Below are 20013 nucleotides of genomic sequence, written 5' to 3' on the forward strand. Positions count from 1 at the left end.
ATATTAATTTGATCTTTCAAATTGATAGTAAAATTTAATCAAGTACAAAATATAAAAATTGAATAATTAGTTATATTTTAAAATTGATAAATTGAGCTAATTTGTCTTCATTTTTAACTGTGTACTACATGACTTGTTCAGGGACTAAATAAAAATTTTTACATTTTATAATTGTCTACTCAAAATTTATAAAAAGTTATTTCTCTGTAAACTTTATCTTTCTACCCTGTCTTTATAATTTACCTCCTAAAAAAACCATAACAATAATAGAAAAAATTAATTGAAAGTAAAATAAAAATTTATTTCATTCTTTTACTCTTTCAATCTCATCTTAAAATCGAAAATCGAAATTAAATATTCAATAATTATAACATCAAATTTTTTTTCACAATATTATCTTAGTAAAATATTTTTCAAAAAATATTAAAAAATGTAAAAACTTAGTTATTACTTCCATAAAACATTAAGGATCAAAAGAAAATTTAACATTTAAAGCAAGTAACCTTTACGTGCCTCTTTCTCTCTCCTTTGTATACAGCTAAAAATTAGAGTAAATTGACCCAATAGCAACATATAATTAGCCCAATTTTTATGCTGTATGCTTAATTAACTTTGCTTTCAATTTCAAAGGTAAAATTAAAAGACTTTGAATTTGTCACAACGAGAGAAGAAAGCTTTTCCAATTTGTCACAACAAAATATAATTTTAATTAGGTTTTAGGAAAGTGCACTGCACAATGGAAAATAGATTCTATAAATACCAAGCTATGCTTATAGAAGAAAGACGTAACAAATGACCCATCAAGCTTCCCGTTTAAACTATTAAAAAGCTTTTCATGGCTCTTAAGGCCATGAAAGAAAACTCTTCCTCTTCTTCTTCTTCTTCTTCTTCTTCTTCTTCTTCTTCTTCTTCTCAACAATGGAAATATGATGTTTTTCTTAGCTTTAGGGGTGAAGATACCCGTAAGAATTTTATCAGTCATTTGTGTAAAGAGTTTCGTCAAAAAGGAATCATAATATTCAAGGATGATCGAGAACTTGAGAAAGGGGAAACTATTTCTCAAGAACTCCTCAAAGCAATTGAAAGCTCCAGAATTTCTCTTGTCATCTTTTCAAAAAATTACGCTTCTTCAACATGGTGTTTGGATGAACTCGTAAAAATTTTAGAATGCAAGAACTCTGGCAACCAAATAGTTTTGCCCATTTTCTATGATGTGAATCCATCAGAAGTTCGAAAACAGAATGGGAGTTTTGAAAATGACTCTGAACATTATCAGCAGAACGACGAGAGGGTGCAACGGTGGAGACTTGCTATGACTCAAGTGGCCAATCTTTCTGGATGGAATTTACAAGACAGGTCAGAATATATCCCATTGCTTTTAGTTATTTTAATTAGCATTTTCCCTCACTAAACTCATGCATTTCAGTTTTTCCCATATTTCTGAAACCCGCATCAATTCGACCAATTGGCTGCTGAAATTTTAAAATTTTTTAGGGTATAGGAGTAGTTTTTGAAAAAATTAATTTTTTTATTACTCTTATCAAATTTTAATGGGGCACTGAATCACTCGATTATTTTAAAAGCTTTAATGGATTCATTATTAATTTTATAAAAAAAAATAATTTTTTTATTACTGTATTGAAATAATTATATATAAACAGTAAAATACAAACCCTCTTGTAAAAAAAAAAAAATTCAAACTATCATTGCCTCTTAACCTTTTTTTTTTCTTTATTAATTCTATCATCATCAATTTCTATTCATTGAAATTTAAATTATTTGACAAGATCATTCTTTTCATCAATTTAAAATAATTTTTTTTTTCATAATCTCATTATTATTATTGTTGGAATCTTTCCCTTGTCGAAATTTCTTCATACTCATGTTATATATATATATATATATATATATATATATATATATATATATATATATATATATATATATTTCATAATATTAGATTTTTAATCTATAATTTGAATTAAATTTATTTTTCATTATTGTTTTGAAAAATTTTAATTTGAAGTAAATTGAACAAGTTTTTTAATTTTAAGTCAATATATTTTAAATTTAGTAATTTATAATATTAAATATTTATAATATTTTTAAATTAATAGTAATTCTATTTAATCTTTAGCAAGTCAATTTTATTCAAAAATTAAACTTTTTTTTTTGTGGCTATATTCATTGAACAAAACTGAACACTTGATATTTTTAATGTTATTTATAGCATGAAATGATTGTGTTATATAGTCATCATAGGAAATTACATTATAAGAATGAGTCTATGAAAAGTTCGATCAAAACTTGTGAAATCCAGTCAAACTCAGACGACTTGGTTGACAACGTCATTGATTAGTACATGTGGCAGTCATTGATTAGTGACATTGTAAATGCAATAGTTTTGATAGTCAATTATGGAAAATGATTGTCCACTAAAAATTAAATAATATTAATTGAAATTTAAAAGTTAGATGTGTGCGGTGTGTACAATGGAGTTTATCACATAAAAAATAGGCTATCTCGGAAGAAGGTTTTGGTCATTCTTGATGATGTTGATGAGTTGGAGCAATTAGAATTATTAGTTGGAAAAAAAGATGAAAACTGGTTTGGAGTTGGAAGTAGAATCATAATAACGATAAGGGATGAACATTTGTTGATCCAACATGAAGTAGATCAAAAATATAGGGTTGAAGAGTTAAATCATCATGAAGCCCTTCAACTCTTTTGCTTGAAAGCCTTTAAGAACGATTGTCCACCACAAGATTACATGGAGCTATCCAACAAAGCTGTAAACTATGCAGGTGGCCTCCCATTAGCGCTTAGTGTTTTGGGTTCCTCCTTGTATGATAGATCTATGAAAGAATGGAACAGTGCATTGAAGAGGTTGAAAGAAATTCCCAATGAAAACATTCTAAGTAAGCTTGAAATAAGTTTTGATGGATTGGAGGAAATACAAAATATATATATATATATATATATATTTCTTGACATCGCATGCTTTTTAAAAGGAAAAATGAAACGTTATGTGATGAAAGTACTGGAAAGTGGTGGATTATACCCAGATATTGGTATAAGGGAGCTCATTGATAAATCTCTCATTACTATTTCAGACAACCGAGTGTGGATGCATGATTTGCTTGAAGAAATGGGTCAAGAAATTGTTCATCGAGAATGTCGAGAAGAGCCTGGACGATGTAGTAGACTATGGCATTATAAGGATGTCGGTCACATCTTAATGAATGATACAGTTAGTATTACTCAATAATTAAGAATTTCATTTGATAAACTGCCATTATAAATGTTATAAGTCTTTCAGTTGTTTTCACCACTAATTGTTGCCTTTGATTTTTTAGGGAACAAATCTAATTGAAGGTGTAGTCCTGGATTATATGTTTGATCAAGGAGACAGATACATGACTTCTAAAGCCTTATGGAAGTTGAAAGCTCTCAGATTGCTCATACTTCGCAATTTAAACCTCTCCAAAGACATTGAATATCTTTCCAATGAACTAAGGTACTTGGAATGGCGTGGGTATCCTTTCAAATCTTTGCCACAAACTTTTCAACCAGATCAACTTATGGTTGAGCTCCATTTGTCTTATAGCATAATTGAACAATTATGGAAGGGAGTAAGAGTATGTTTAATTAACTCCTTATATCAGTTTATTACTCTGGTCTTACGGTTTCTTCTGATTTCCTTTCTATATCTTTTACAACCTTTAAAGTTGTTGAAGATAATTGATCTTAGTTACTCCAAAAATTTAATCAAGACACCCGACTTTAGAGAGATCCCATTTCTTGAAGAGTTGATTCTTGAATGTTGTGCCGGATTACTTGAAGTACACCATTCTATTGGACTTCTAGAAAGGCTTGTTTTACTGAACATGAAGTATTGCAAAAGCCTTACAGCTCTTCCAAGTAGCCTGTATAATTTGAAGTCTCTTAAAATTTTTATATTAAGTGGCTGCTCAAATCTTGAAGAAATTCCAGATAACATAGGGGATATGACATCTGTGGATGTGTTTGAAATAGTAGGAATCGGTTCAACATCATTGCCATTAGCTCAGCCATGGGATTGTCTTTGCCCTTGGTGGCCAATGCCTAAGAAACCTACACCTGCCATGTCCTTTGAGTTGCCTTCTTTAAGAGGTTTTTGCATTCTTAGGAGACTTAATCTAAGTCATTGCGGTCTTACGGATGCAATGATTCCTTATGATCTAAGTTGTTTCCCATTTTTACAATATCTAGATCTAAGCGGAAATGATTTTGTAAGCATGCCTGAAAGCATTAGTCAACTCTCTAAACTCTTTGCTGTTCGTTTTAGCAATTGTAAGAGGATTCGATCATTTCCAAATAATCTTCCTTCGGGTCTCAAACATCTTAGTATGGAGGGCTGCTCTTGCTTGGAAACTTCACTAACTACAAGCATAAGTAGAAATTTTAAACTTGAAAACCTTCACTTCGTTGATTGCAAGAAGCTTCAGTCCTTGCGTTATTTTTCATCAACCGTTTTACAACTTAGTGCGGAATGTCTAAATACACAGGAAAGTATTCCAAATCCATTTGAAGCAAGCACTTCAAGAACTTCATCGTTCACTCTTATAAAATGGGTAAGGTTGATTGAGATTCAAGGCCAAAATCGTACGCCACTTGCAAGGCTAATGAGTTACCTACATTTCTTATTGATGCATAACTCTCCCTCTCTGGTCAGTCTCTCTCTCTTCCTCTCTCTCTCTCTCTCTCTCACACACACACACACACATCTTGGGGGCCCATAGATTTTTCACAAAAAAAAAGCACATTTTTCGGTGTATATATATATATATATATATATATATAAATACACACACACACTATCTTACTTTCTCTTTTTTTAAGATATTATGTATTTTTTCCTTTTTCATGTTATCTTTGTGGCCCATAGCAAATTTCATTCTGTGCATTCTGGCTTCTTACCAAAGAACCTTAGAATTTGTGCATTCCAACTCAACTACTAAATAACTATCCAATTACACATGCATCCACCAAAAAATTTTTATTTTCCCTTAGAATATTGCTGCAAAGCTACACATGTTAATTGTTAAGTAATAATTTTCGCTCAGGGACTCCTTAGTGCAAACACCCTTATATCATTGTGTTTAGCCTCAAGTGAAGTTCCTGTGTGGTTCAACAATCAAGGCTCGGGGTCTTCATTAGAAGTGCAGCTACCTCCTTATTGGTTGAATTGCGGATGGGGAGGATTCTCTTTATCTGGAGTTTTTAGATCACATCATGATCAGCCTCCTTCAGTGGATACTTGTACTGTTGTCTGTGACTTGCATGCATACAATTTGCCATCGGAACAAAGTTTGTTTCTAGGTCGCTGTACGATGGAAATCGCTCAAGATTTATGCATCACTTCTGATCAAATTTGGGTTAGCTCCATAACTTGTCTAGATCAGTTGGAAGGATGTAATCAACTTAAGGCGTCATTTTTTTCAGACCAGTTAGAGGTGAAGAATTGTGGACTTCGTCTAATATATTATGAGGATGAAGATGTTAAGGAATTAATGTTGTGCGATGAGCCTTTTGAGAATTTGGGTCTCCTAGGAATAACTATTGCAGAGGTACGTTTAACAAGCGCATTGGCTTTAATGACTTATCGTCAGTCTTTATACATTTTGATTTGTAGATATTTGCATTTATTTACCTATGTTGACAAATATAGGTAATTATATTCTTTATAATTCTTTCCTTTGGTCAAATTTTCATTACATAGTATGTTTGGTTATTGAGATTTCATAGCAAAATTCGACAAGAGAAAAAAATAGAAAAATTAAGTGAGTAAAATACACAATAATTGTTTTTCTTTATGGTTATTTAATTAGAAAAATGATTGTGTGTACACACTACTCACATATTAAATTATTTTTTTTTCAATTTTCTTTTGAGAAATTGCCTTTTTTACATGAAAAATTAAAATTTTGTTTCAGTTAAAAATTTATTTTGTTTATTTTTTGTTAATAGATTTCTTTTTCTTTTAGTCACTCTTTTTGCTCAATTGACACTTTTTTTTTTTTTTAATTGGATCGTAGGTTTAAATTTGCTGAATTGCAATCGAAACGATCATGGGCCTCGATTGAGAGATGTTAATTAGGAAAACCAATGTTATGCTCCTTTTATTATTACTTGTTTTGTTAGTTTCGCCTATAACGTACATGGCATATTATTGCACTTGTTATATAGACTAGTAAATTAATTTTTTAGTAAATTATAATTTAGTCTCTGAAACTTGATAAAATCTACAATTTAGTTTACATATTTTTAAAAGTAAATATTTTTATTCTTAAAATTTGACAAAACCTACAATTTAGTCCCTTTGTCTAATTTTCCATCTAACTGACCATTAATTATAGTAAAAATGATCAAATCTCTTTAATCTATATTTTCTAACTGAAATAATTAAGTCCCTAATGTTTTGTACTATAATCCTTTAATTTAAATTTTATAAACAAAATAGTGTATTGATTTAAACTATTTTGGTTATAATAAAAAACCTTGGAGATTAAATTGTTTAAGTTAGAAAATATATGGAGTTAAAGGCATTTTAATTATTTTCGCAACAATTAATAGCAAATTGAATGGAAAATTAAATTGAATGACTAAATTATAAATTTAGCCAAACTTTAGGAACTAATTTTATTTCTTTTAAAAATATTAGAACTAAATTATAGGTTTTATAATGAAGTATTATTTACCCTTAATTTTTTATATATAATTTTTTTATTAATTTTTATATATGATATAATATTATTATAGTATTATAAATATTATATTATTAATTATTTAAATTAAAATATTAATTTTAATTTGCTTTAATTATATAAGTAAAATGTTTATTAATATAAGAATTACTATTACTTTTTTATCATTTTTGTATTATTTTATTAACATATAATATTATAAGAACTAAATTATAGATATCAAACCTCGGAATGAAGTATTATTTACCCTTAATTTTTTATATATAATTTTTTAATTAATTTTTATTTATGATATAATATTATTATAGTATTATAAATATTATATTATTAATTATTTAAATTAAAATATTAATTTTAATTTGCTTTAATTATATAAGTAAAATGTTTATTAATCTAAGAATTACTATTACTTTTTTATCATTTCTGTATTATTTTATTAACGTATAATATTAACTGAATTTAAACTTAAACGTAATTTATTAAAAAAGGGTAAATTACAATTTAGCTCCTGAGATTTAATAAAACCTATTATTTAGTCCTTTTATTTTCAAAACCAAGCAATTTAGTCTCCAAAATTTGATAAAATCTATAACTTAATCCATGCCGTTAGAATTTTAGTTAATTACCATTAATTCTATCAAAAAAGACCAAAATGCCCTTAACTTTATTTTTAATATGAAAACAATTTAGTCTCTAAGATTTTATTTTATTGGTAATTTAGTCCCTAAAATTTAGTTAAACCTACAAATTAGTCCTTATAGTTTTAAAATCATGCAACTTAGTCCTTGATATTTAAAAAACCTACAATTAATCCCTACCATTAGAATTATGATTAATTCCCCACTGAATTTAGCAAAAATACCAAAATACTTTTTAACTCTATTTTTAGTCCAAAAACAATTTAGCTCTTGAAGTTTTATTTTAATAACAATTTGCATCCATATTCATACTTATATATATATATATATATATATATATATATATATATATGAAAATATTGTAAATTGACATATATATGCACACACACATATATAATTCTTTATATATTGTTAAAATAATAATAACATAAGGCTTATTTATAAATATTTATAATTTTTAAAGATTAATTTGTAACATATATGGATATTTTGTAATTAACCAAAATTTTTAAGGACCTTAAAGTAATTAATCCATATTTTATTAATTTAAATTTAAAATTTTTTAATTTAATGGACTAAATATCCAAAATACAATGACTAAATTGTTAATAAAACAAATTTTCAAGGACTAAATTATTAAGGAAATAAAACTTTAGAGACTAAATTATTTTCAAATTAAAAATAAAGATAAGGGTATTTTGGTCATTTTTGCTAAAATTAATGGTAACTTAACAAAATTCTAATAGCATCGACTATGTTATAAGTTTTGTCAAATCTCATGAATTAGATTGCTTGGTTTTGAAAATACTTATATAAATATATATATATATATATATATATATATATATATATGTATACATATAATATGAAAATATTGTAAATTGACATATATATGCACACACACATATATAATTCTTTTTATATTATTAAAATAATAATGACATAAGGCTTTTTATAAATATTTATAATATTAATTTGTAACATATATGGATATTTTGTAATTAACCAAAATTTTTAAGGACCTTAAAGTAATTAATCCATATTTTATTAATTTAAATTTAAAATTTTTTATTTTAATGGACTAAATTTCCAAAATACAATGACTAAATTGTTAATAAAACAAATTTTTAAGGACTAAATTATTAAGAAAATAAAACTTTAGAGACTAAATTATTTTCAGATTAAAAATAAAGATAAGGGTATTTTCATCATTTTTGCTAAAATTAATGGTAACTTAACAAAATTCTAATAGCAGGGACTAAGTTGTAAGTTTTTTCAAATCTCAGGAATTAGATTGCTTGGTTTTGAAAATACAAAAATAAGTTGTGGATTTTGTCAAAACTCAAGGACTAAATTGTAGTTTACCCATAAAAAATATAATAATAAGTTTTAAATGGTGAAAATATTTAAAATTTAAAATAAATTAATAATAAATACATGTTAACTCATTGAATTAAATTTGCTCAAAGTCACTCATTTTTTTTATTAATTAAAATAATATTAACTTGCACAATGAGATTGCATAAGTAGATTAATGTTCAGAAAGAATATTATTTATAAAATTAAAAGAATAATAATTTTTAAAATGTATTTTATAGTTCAATCCACTATCATTATAAAATTTTCATTTTCACTACATTGATATCTTAAAATTTTTTATTGTCATATTGTTTAATGCAAATAATTTCAAATCTATTTAATATATTATAATAGGTTAAAGGCATTTTGAGCAAAATCTATTTATTTTCAAACTTTTTTGTTTCTTAATTCTTAAAATGCATTTATAATATAATAATAACAAATTGTTAGGTCTTGTAATTGCTATAAGAAAAAAGAGAGAATAAGAATGAATATTTGACTCATAAAGTTAGAATTGAATAATCAATTACACCTATAACAAATATTTATAATTGTATTCATGATCATAATAATGCGTAGGATCTCATCTACAATCATCCATAACATGAAAGTAAATATTATCACACCCGTATTTAACTTATAGAGACAGATAATTGATGAAGTTTCCTCTAAAATACTGCTAATAAAATTTTGGATAATCAAATGGCTAGTTGCCACAATGGTTCTCATCCTTAATTCCTTGGCAAGAGAAATTTACTCCTTCTAATCGGTGTATGTGAGTAAGATGCCATGGTATTCCTTTATTAGTGGTCTCCTAACTTCTTTATTTGGCTAAGTTCTTTTGTTGAAGAATTCACATCCATTGATGACTATACTTCCAAGAAAACATGTTTGGATGCTGGACGAATTCTAGTTTCTACTTCTTTGCTTAAGTTTGTACACAAAAAGGTTGCTGAGGACATGGGAGAAGCTAAATTTCACATAACTCTAATTAAATATTATTGTGAAGTGATGCCCACCTCTATGACATGCAAGCCACTTGTAACTTCTTTAGAAGATTCATCTACTAGCTCTCCCTCAGCTTTGCATGTAGATCATTTCGCTTCAAGTCCACAGTTGAGCTCATCTAACAATGGGTTAGGAAGCCAAGACAAAAATGGCAATACACTGGTGGCTTCATTTTTTGAGAAAGGGAATAACAGTACTGATATTCATTTATCCAATCAAACCACACTTAGGTTACGCTTGATATAGCATAATGTAATGTAATATAATCAATTATGTAATGAAATTAAAGTTGTAATATAATGTAATATAATTTTCATTACATTCCTATGTTTGGTTGTAAAATAAAAATATAAGTAGTGTAATGTAATGATAATTTTGATTTTAATATTTAATTTCTTTATAATATTAATAATAAGTGTTAGTGTTTGCACTGATCGGTAGTCAGGTGGTAATATTAATTAAGTAATGGTGGTAGTGGCGAAAATGATTGTTAGGCGGTGGTGGTGGCAAAATGAGATAGTGATGGTGGTAATGACTAGCTGGTGGTAGATGTGGCAGTAGCTAAGTGGTGATAGTTGTGATTAAGTAGTGGTGGTGGTGATAGCGATAATGGTAACAAGGTGATGGTGGTGGTGGTGGTGATAAGGTGGGGTAGCTGTAACGCCCTCACCATAGGTAGTACGTACATTTTACTTTTCTGACGAATAATATCTGTTCGGATAGTCAAAATGTCTAAAACTACACCTAAACTATAGTGAGGAGGCATAAATTGAAGAAATAAATGTAAATAAAATATAAAAAAAATTTAGAGAATTTATTAATTAGTACAAAAATAGTAAAAATAACCCGATATGCACATGAAGGGCATTTTGGTCATTTCACTCCCAGAGGTGAATTTTGACCTAAATATCAAAATAAAATTTAGAGAATAAAAATAATTAACACAAATTATTTTTATGAATTTGAATTAGGGAAATGAGAAGAAAAGAAAGAAAAGAAAAGAAAAGAAAGGAAAAGAAAAGAAAAAGGTTTATGAAAATTTAAAACAAATTAAGTACACATAAATATATATATATATATATATATATATATATATATATATATATATATATATATATATAGCATAAGAGACAAAAACTCACCAACCAAAGTCATCTTCTCCATCCCTTCTCTCTCTCTTGCCGTCCACCCTAATCCTCTCTCCCACCATTTTTGTTCAAGCTTCAAGCTTGAATCTCCCCTTCTCCACACATCAAAACCCATAGCTCACTTCATTAAAAATCCTCCCCACACCCTAAGGAAGCTACAGACACCCATAGGAAGCAAGAAAATTGAAGTTTGGGAAGCTCAAGTAAGGTTAGTGCACTAATCCCTCTTCTTCTCTTTATTAAACATGAAAAGCATATTTAGCCAATACCATGAAAATAAAAAGAAAATCTTGAGGAAAGAACCCTTGAATTTTTGGCAACCATGGAACTTGAGGTTTGTTGCTTTTAAGTGATGAAAAATGGCTCCATGAGAATGTGTGATGAGTTTAAATGTTTGGAAGTTTGATTGTGTAGTGTTTGTGCAAATTTGAAACTTTGAAAACTAGGGTTTGTGTAAATGATTGAGAACCTTATGTAAATGCTTGAAATTGACCTATTGAGTTGAGATTGCTACTTATAGAAGTGTATTGCATGCAAATTGAAGTAAGGGAGTTAGAGGAATTGAGATATTGGGAGTGTTTGATTTTCTGCAGGTTGGGACTTGATGAGTCCAGTCCCTTTATTGAACCATAACTGAAAATGTATGACTCCAATTTGTATGAGGTCAATTGGAAGTGAAATTAGACTTAAAATAGCCCATTTTTCATGTGGACACCATGCCCAAATTCTATCAAAATCATAACCAATTCTCTACCCAAACCCGGATGACCAAATACTGAAACCCAGAAAATGACCAAATGAATAGTACGTGTTCATTTGGTCATAACTCTCTCTATACTTGTCCAAATAACCTAAAATTTACATAAATGGAAAGCATAGACATAGGGCTACACTTTTCATGAAGACTACTTGACCCATTTTTGCCTTTAACCAAGTCAAATTGTTAGCACAAGTTGGGTCACTAAAACTGCCAACCCAGAAATTGACCAAAACACTGTTCCTTTGGTATGCTTAACCAGTTTTGGCAAAAATGCCATAACTTGGTTTCCAAAGTTGCAAATTGAGTGAAACTAGTGCCAAAAGTTTTATAAGACATAGCTCAACAATTTTTATGTTTTGACCAAGCTCCAAAACCCATTGCAACCTAGGGAAGATATTAGCCAAAGTTAGGAATTGAAATCTGGAAAATGTTAAGTTGAACCCAGAATGCCATTTGATACCCGTGTGTTCATTTGGCCATAACTCTCACTAGGAAATTCCATTTGAGATGTGCCAATATAATCTGGAAACATGCTACTTAGGGCTACAACATTGATTTAGACACCTTTGCCAAATTCTAAGTGTAAAGACCCTAAAAAAGAGGGTCAAACATACTGCCCTGAAGTTTGACTATTGCCTTTATAGGATTAAGAGTCCAGGTCAATACATTGACCATAACTCACTATACCAAGCTTGAAAAATTATGAAATTCTACCTGGAAGTCCCTAAGACATAGAGGAACATATCTTGTGAAGGAACCTAAGTCTAAAAATGACTATAAAATGATCAAATGACTGGTCAAATTTTATTGACCAGGAATTGTCAATTCTGGATAGCATAGAGGCAAAGGGACCAGTTATGGTATTTTGACCATAACTTGAGTTCTATAACCCCGAATCAAGTGATTCAAAAACTGAAATTCAAGTTTAAACATAGAGGAGCAATTGTTATGAAGGAAGTGTGACCAAATAGACATCCTAACCTAGCCAAATTCCTAGATAAAGATAATATATGAAAATGAACCTAAAGAAAGGTTCATGGGAAAAATGCTATACATGGTAATTAAAATACTCATAAGGCTAATTAAATATTAAAAATGATATGAATATGTAAATTGAGACTAATGTCCTATTAATATGAAATTAATGGTACCATTGAACAGTACCAGAAAATAGTGACAGTGAATAGTGTGACGCCCCTCACCCGTCTACAGTGTAGCCGAGCGAGGAGTACCACATTCGGTGCCGGAGCACTCTATCTTGTCTTATCATGTTCATTGTTAATTTTTAATATCATTTAAAAATAGGAATTCCATATGTGGAATATTTTTTATAACAATTTTATTTCTGTGAATACCCGGGCAGAGCCTCCTCTATTTAATTGGCATCTGGTGGGTTCCACTAGTTACCTGTTAACAACAATTTCATATCTCTACATGTCATATCATATCATTTCTGGTCATACAATTTCAAGTTCATTCATTCATCTAGAAATTCATATGCAGAAATTCATAACTTTATTTACAATCCAAAATATGTAATTACAATTTTTATTTACATCACAAACTAGTAATTACATCATGATTATACACTATGAACCAAAATGCTAGTCTATACATGGGCCCTACCAAAATACAAAAGACTAGTGAGGTGACTCTGGACTATATACAGATCTGGTCAACTGTGGTCAGAACACTACTATGACGGCGGCTACTGATCTCCAGTACCTACGCGATGGAAAATTTAATGCGCTAAGCAATTTGCTTAGTGGTGTATAATCTTAAAGCAGAATAGCTAAATGGTTTAAAATGACAATAAGATGTGTAATTTCATAATTCTAAGTCAATGGCATATTTTATATCACTTTGGAATCAATATATTTATCAGGATCTTATCTATGCATATATTTCATTTTTAGTCTGCTTAAACTCATATAAGTAAATTTGTCATTAATTCTAAGTTATTTATAAATTTCTTGCACTTTAGGATAAATTAATTATCAGTATCTTTTCTGTTCATTTCTCATACAGTCTAAGTCATTTATGACTTTTCTGTACTTTGGTAATAAATTAATTATCAGTATCTTTTCTTGGTATTAATTTCATTTACTGGCTTTTTAAACTCATATTAGAGTCTTTAGAATCATATCAGTATATTTTATGTTATATCGGTGTATTTCATGTCATATCTGTATATTTGTGCCCAAGTAACCTATAACAAATTATAATGCTGGATACACGGGAGTATACGGGTTAGACAGCCATATGTCAACCCTGTATACATTTGTCAAGCATGAGACCTGTTGTCAGGCTTGTAAAGCCAGAAATAAAGTTAGGCACAATGGCCAATGGATAGGCATATAACCTGTAGAACAATCATATCAGACATATATTGTCAGTTCATGATTTGCTCTGTAAGAAGTACTGTTATTTGTAGTTTCTAATTGGTATACCAATCGATCCAACTATATACATATAAGCCTAGGCATACTTTGGGCAAATTAGTACTATTAAGCACTTATAGTTTTATTATTTCATGCTATGTACTATTAAGGGTTCATAACATATTTTTATTTCACTTCATGTACTACCTATGCTTTATACCATTTCCATGTTATTATAATGGGAACATAGGTCCCAAGCACTTATTCGTATAACTTATGTATTTATCACTCTCATTATTTTATGTCATGTACTATACATATTTATAGTATTGTTATTTCATATATGATGGAAACATACGTTGCAAGTGTATTTTCCTATGACTTATGTGTTTAGCAAACCATTTAGGTAAATTTACATTTTATGTATCAACTAATTTCATGTCACCTTGTAGTGGGAAAAGTAGGTCCCACATACCTATTTCATGTAATTTAGCATGTAGTGACTTATTAGGATAAGTCCTTACTAAAAACAATTTAATTCAAGAACCTTTCTTTAAGTTCAGTTTCATTGTTTTGACTTTACATATCAAATTGAGCAATTACACATTATTAATTATTTCTTTGAAATGTACATATCACTTTATAGTGGAAAAATAGGTCCCACATACCTATTTTATGTGGTTTAGTGTTTAATGGCTTGTTAGGGTTAAATTCCTACCATAAGATAATTTATCTCATGGACTTTTCTTTGGTTTCAATTTCTGTGTCTTACTTTTACCTATCCATATGATCAGTTTGTAGCCACTGTTTGGCCACACTTCCTCCATGAAAGTTGTTCCTCTATGTCTTATCTTTATTTTCCCTTTTGAATCATGTCAATTTGATTTTTAGAACTCAAGTTATGGTCAGATAACCATAACTGACTCATTTCCAAATTCTAGTTCCATAATTGGGCAGCTTTTGGACTTAGAGTTTACCTAATTAATGGAACATGTTGCAGTCACTTTTAGGCATGGTGATCTTCATAAAAATTGCTTCCCTATGTCTTATGATCATTGAGAAATTTGTATCACAATTTTTCAAGTTTTGTGGAATTATTTATGGCCAATTAACTGACCTGGGTTCATATACCCTGTGCCAACAGGGGCTCAGTTCAGGACAGTGAAAGCAGGTCACTTTTTGAGATTCTTAAATTCATAATTTGAGGAAGGTTCCTGAAAAAAAGTTGTAGCCCTATTTCTCAAGTTTCTGGAAAGGCATGGCACATCTCAATTGAATTTTTCTAGTGGGAGTTATGACTAAAAGACTATTATGGGGTAAAGTGAAGTTTGGTCAGATTATAGGTTTTGATGCAGTGAATTATTCTAATTGTTTGACCTAGTGTTCTTGTTTCCTGGGTTTTGGTCAAAACACCAATTTTGTAGGTCTGTGTCTTATGGACATTTTGCCACTGGTTTCATTACATTTGAGTTCTTGTAGACCAAGTTATAGTCATTTTGCCAAAACTGATCGGGTGAGTTTATGTCCAGCAGTTTCTGGGTAACACAGGTCTAGACAGTTTTGTGACCCAACTTGGGCCAGCAATTTGGTTTGGATTTTGGCATTTCTGGGTTCAGTGGTCTTCATGAAAATTGTAGCCCTATATCTAAGCTTTCCAATGGTATCAAATTCAGGTTATTTGGACCAGTATAGAGGGAGTTATGACCAAATGGATATGTACTGTTCATTTGGTCATTTTCTGGATTTTGTGCAGGGTCATCCGGATTTGGGCAGTATTTAGGTCAAGTTTTGGACAGAATTTGGGCATGGTTTCTCCATGAAAAATGGGCTATTTTGGGTCTAGTTTTACCTCCAATTGGCCTCATACCAATTAGAGTCACATATTTTCAGTTATGGTTCAAAATTCATGCTGGACTCATTGAGTCCAAAAACCTGCAGAAAACAAGCACTCCCAATTTCAATTTCCTCTATCTTCCTTTCTTCAATTAGCATGTATAGCACTTCTATAAGCAACAATCTCAACTCAACCAAGTCAATTTCAAGCATTTACATAAAGTCCCTGTGACGCCCCTTACCCGTCTATTGTATAGCCGAGCAAGAAGAGCCACATTCGGTGCCGGAGCACCCTATCTTGTTTTATCATATCTATTGTAAACTTTTGATGTCATTTAAAATATGTATTCTATGTGTAGAATATTTTTTTTTTATCTTATATCTGTGGAGATCCGGACAGACTCTCCCCTGCTTTATTAATCATAAACTAGTAATTACATAATGACTAAACATAATGAACCAAAATACTAGTCTATACATGGGCCCTACTAAAATACAAAAGACTAGTGAGGTGACTCTGGACAATGGCAGATCTGGTCAGAGCTCTGTCAGTACACTACTGGTGCTGCTGCTGTGGCTGCTGGGACTGATCTCCAGTACCTACGCGATGGAAAACCAACGCGCTAAGCATAACGCTTATTGGTGCATAATTTATAATAACAATAATTTAACATTTGAAATAATATCTACAACTCATAATTTCTGGGTCTTTTATTTTTATTGCTCTTTGGAAACAATTAACATTATCGGGATCTTTTATGATTACTTATTGTATTTTAAGTCTTAATTAATTTTTTATCAGTGCCCAAGAAACCTATAACAAATTATAAAAGCTGGATGCACGGGTGTATACTGGTTAGACAGCCATATGTCTATGTCTATCCAAAGATATCGTCTGTCGAGCCGAGGCGGTATCGAACGCGAGACCGGTATCAGGCTTGTAAAGCCAGAAATAAAGTAGGCACAATGGCTAGTAAGTAGGCATATAGCCTATAGAATAATCATACCAGACATATATTGTCAGTTCATGATTTTCTCGGTAGGCAGTACTGCTATCTGTAGTCCCTAATTGGTATACCAATTTATCCAAACTAAATAAATAAGTCTAGGTATACTATAGGCAATTAAACATTTTTAATTATTTTAGCACTATTCACTGTTACTATTTTCTGGTACTATTCATTGGTACCATTAATTTCATATTAATAGGACATTAGTCCCAATTTACATATTCATATCATTTTTAATATTTAATTATCCTTATGAGTTTTTAATTATCATATATAGCATTTTTCCCATGAACCATTCTTTAGGTTCATTTTGATGTGTTATTTTTATCTAGGAATTTGACTAGGTTAGGATGTCTATTTGGTCACACTTCCTTCATAACAAATGCTCCTCTATGTTTAAACTTGAATTTCAGTTTTTGAATCACTGAATTTGGGGTTATAGAACTCAAGTTATGGTCAAAATACCATAACTGGTCCCTTTGCCTCTAAGCTGTCCAGAATTTACAATTTCTAGTCAATAAACTTTGACCAGTCATTTGATCATTTTATTGTCATTTTAGACTTAGGTTCCTTCACAAGATATGTTCCTCTATGTCTTAGGGACTCCCAGGTACAATTTCATAATTTTTCAAGCTTGGTATAGTGAGTTATAATCAGTGTATTAACCTGGACTCTCAGTCCTATAACGGCAATAACCAACTTTAGGGCAGTATGTTTGACCCTCTTTTTAGGGTCTTTACACTTAGAATTTGGCAAAGGTGTCTAAATCAATGTTGTAGCCCTAAGTATCATGTTTCCAGATCATATTGGCACATCTCAAATGGAATTTCCTTGTGGGAGTTATGGCCAAATGAACACACGGGTATCAAATGGCATTCTGGGTTCAACTTAACATTTTCCAGATTTCAATTCCTAACTTTGGCTAATATTTTCCCTAGGATGCAATGGTTTCCAGAGCTTGGTCAAAGCATAAAAATTGTTGTGCTATGTCTTATAAAACTTTTGGTACTAGTTTCACTCAATTTGCAGCTTTGGGGACCAAGTTATGGCATTTTTGCCAAAACTGGTCAAGCATACCAAAGGAACAGTATTTTGGACAATTTCTGAGTTGGCAGTTTTAGTGACTCAATTTATGCTAACAATTTGATTTGGTTAAAGGCAAAACTGAATCAAGTGGTCTTCATGAAAAGTGTAGCCCTATGTATAAGCTTTCCATTGATGTAAATTTTAGGTCATTTGGATCAGTATAAAGAGAGTTATGACCAAATGAACACAGTGTTCATTTGGTCATTTTCTGGGTTAGCAGTTTTAGTGACTCAACTTGTGCTAACAATTTGAATTGGTTAAAGGTAAAACTGGGTCAAGTAGTCTTCATGAAAAGTGTAGCCCTATGTCTAAGCTTTCCATTGATGTAAATTTTGGGTCATTTGGACCAGTATAGAGAGAGTTATGACCAAATGAACACGTACTGTTCATTTGGTCATTTTCTGGGTTGGCAGTTTTAGTGACCAAACTTGTGCTAACAATTTGAATTGGTTAAAGGCAAAACTGGGTCAAATGGTCTTCATGAAAAGTGTATCCCTATGTCTAAGCTTTCCATTGATGAAACTTAAGGTCATTTGGACCAGTATAGAGAGAGTTATGACCAAATGAACACGTACTGTTCATTTGGTCATTTTCTGGGTTGGCAGTTTTAGTGACCCAAATTGTGCTAACAATTTGAATTAGTTAAATGCAAAACTGGGTCAAGTGGTCTTCATGAAAAGTGTAGCTCTATGTCTAAGCTTTCCATTGATGAAAGTTTAGGTCATTTGGACCAGTATAGAGAGAGTTATGACCAAATGAACACGTACTATTCATTTAGTCATTTTCTGGGTTTGGTGCAGGGTAATCCGGATTTGGGCAGTATTTAGGTCAAGTTTTGGACAGAATTTGGGCATGGTTTCTTCATGGGAAATGGGCTATGTTGAGTCTAATTTCACCTCCAATTGGCCTCATACCAATTGGAGTCACACATTTTCAGTTATGGGTCAATAAACCCACTGGACTCATTGAGTCCAAACCTGCAGAAAATTGAACACTCCCAATATCTCAATTCCTCCAACTTCCTTACTTCAATTTGCATGCAATACACTTCTATAAGCAACAATCTCAACTCAGTAGGTCAATTTCAACATTTTACACAAAGTCCTCAACATTTACAAACCCTAGTTTTCAAAGTTTCAAATTTACACAAACACTACACAATCATACTCCCAATCATTTCAACTCATCACACATTCTCATGGAACCATTTTTCATCACTTAAAAGCAACAAACCTCAAGTTCCATAGCTGCCAAAAATTCAAGGGTTCTTTGCTCAATATTTTCTTTTTATTTCCATGGTATTTATACTTGGCTAAACATGCTTTTCATGTTTAATAAAGAGAAGAAGAGGGATTAGTGCACTAACCTTACTTGAGCTTTCCTAACTTCAAATTTCTTGCTTCCAATGGGTGTCTATAGCTTCCTTAGGGTGTGGGGAGTATTTTTTGTGAAGTGGGCTACGGGTTTTGGTGTGTATAAGCTTGGGAAATCAAGCTTGGAAGCTTGACAACAATGGAGGAAATGAGGGAAAGAGAGAGAGAAGAAATGGAGGAAGAAGATGGAAGTGGGTGGGAGTTTGTCCTCTAGTGCCTATTTATAGTTTTTTTTGAATTTTCCTAAGCTTTTTCTTTTCTTTTCTTTTCTTTTCTTTTCTCTTCTCATTTTCCTAATCTATTTCATAAATTTTAATTAATGTTAATTATTTTATTCTCTAAATTTTTTTTTATTTTGACATTTAAGTCAAAATTCACCTTTGGGGGTGAAATGACCAAAATGCCCTTAGTAGTGCATATTGGGTTATTTTTATTATTTTTGTACCAATATATAAATTCTCTAAACTTTAATTTATTTTTTTCTCTAAATTTTTCCTATATTTTCTTAACATTTATTTCTTCAATTTATGCCTCCTCACTATAGTTTAGGTGTAATTTCAGACATTTTTTTACTGTACGAACAGACATGAATCGTCGAAACAGTAAAATGTACGGACTACCTTTGGTGAGGGCGTTACAGTCCCCACATCATATACATAAACCCTAATTCC

General features: G+C 30.5%; 1 protein-coding gene across 1 annotated transcript; it reads left to right on the plus strand.

The window, feature by feature from the left end:
• The first annotated feature begins 818 nt into the window (after positions 1-818).
• On the plus strand, positions 819-9997 carry LOC110650758 (disease resistance protein RUN1-like). Its single transcript, XM_058130692.1, has 7 exons — positions 819-1381; positions 2471-2775; positions 2854-3250; positions 3357-3638; positions 3729-4709; positions 5106-5609; positions 9551-9997. Exons 1-7 carry the CDS (start codon positions 836-838, stop codon positions 9995-9997), a joined length of 3462 nt encoding a protein of 1153 aa, XP_057986675.1. The 5' UTR covers positions 819-835.
• Positions 9998-20013: the final 10016 nt, after the last annotated feature.

This window comes from Hevea brasiliensis, chromosome 12 (assembly GCF_030052815.1).
Source record: "Hevea brasiliensis isolate MT/VB/25A 57/8 chromosome 12, ASM3005281v1, whole genome shotgun sequence".
Lineage (NCBI taxonomy): Eukaryota > Viridiplantae > Streptophyta > Magnoliopsida > Malpighiales > Euphorbiaceae > Hevea > Hevea brasiliensis.

Coding starts and splice junctions, on each gene's coding strand:
- LOC110650758 (XM_058130692.1), top strand. CDS start 836: ATGGCTCTTAAGGCCATGAAAGAAAACTCTTCCTCTTCTTCTTCTTCT. Junction 1,382..2,470: donor AATATATCCCATTGCTTTTA/GTTATTTTAATT, acceptor GAAATTTAAAAG/TTAGATGTGTGCGGTGTGTA. Junction 5,610..9,550: donor TAGGAATAACTATTGCAGAG/GTACGTTTAACA, acceptor TTCCTTTATTAG/TGGTCTCCTAACTTCTTTAT.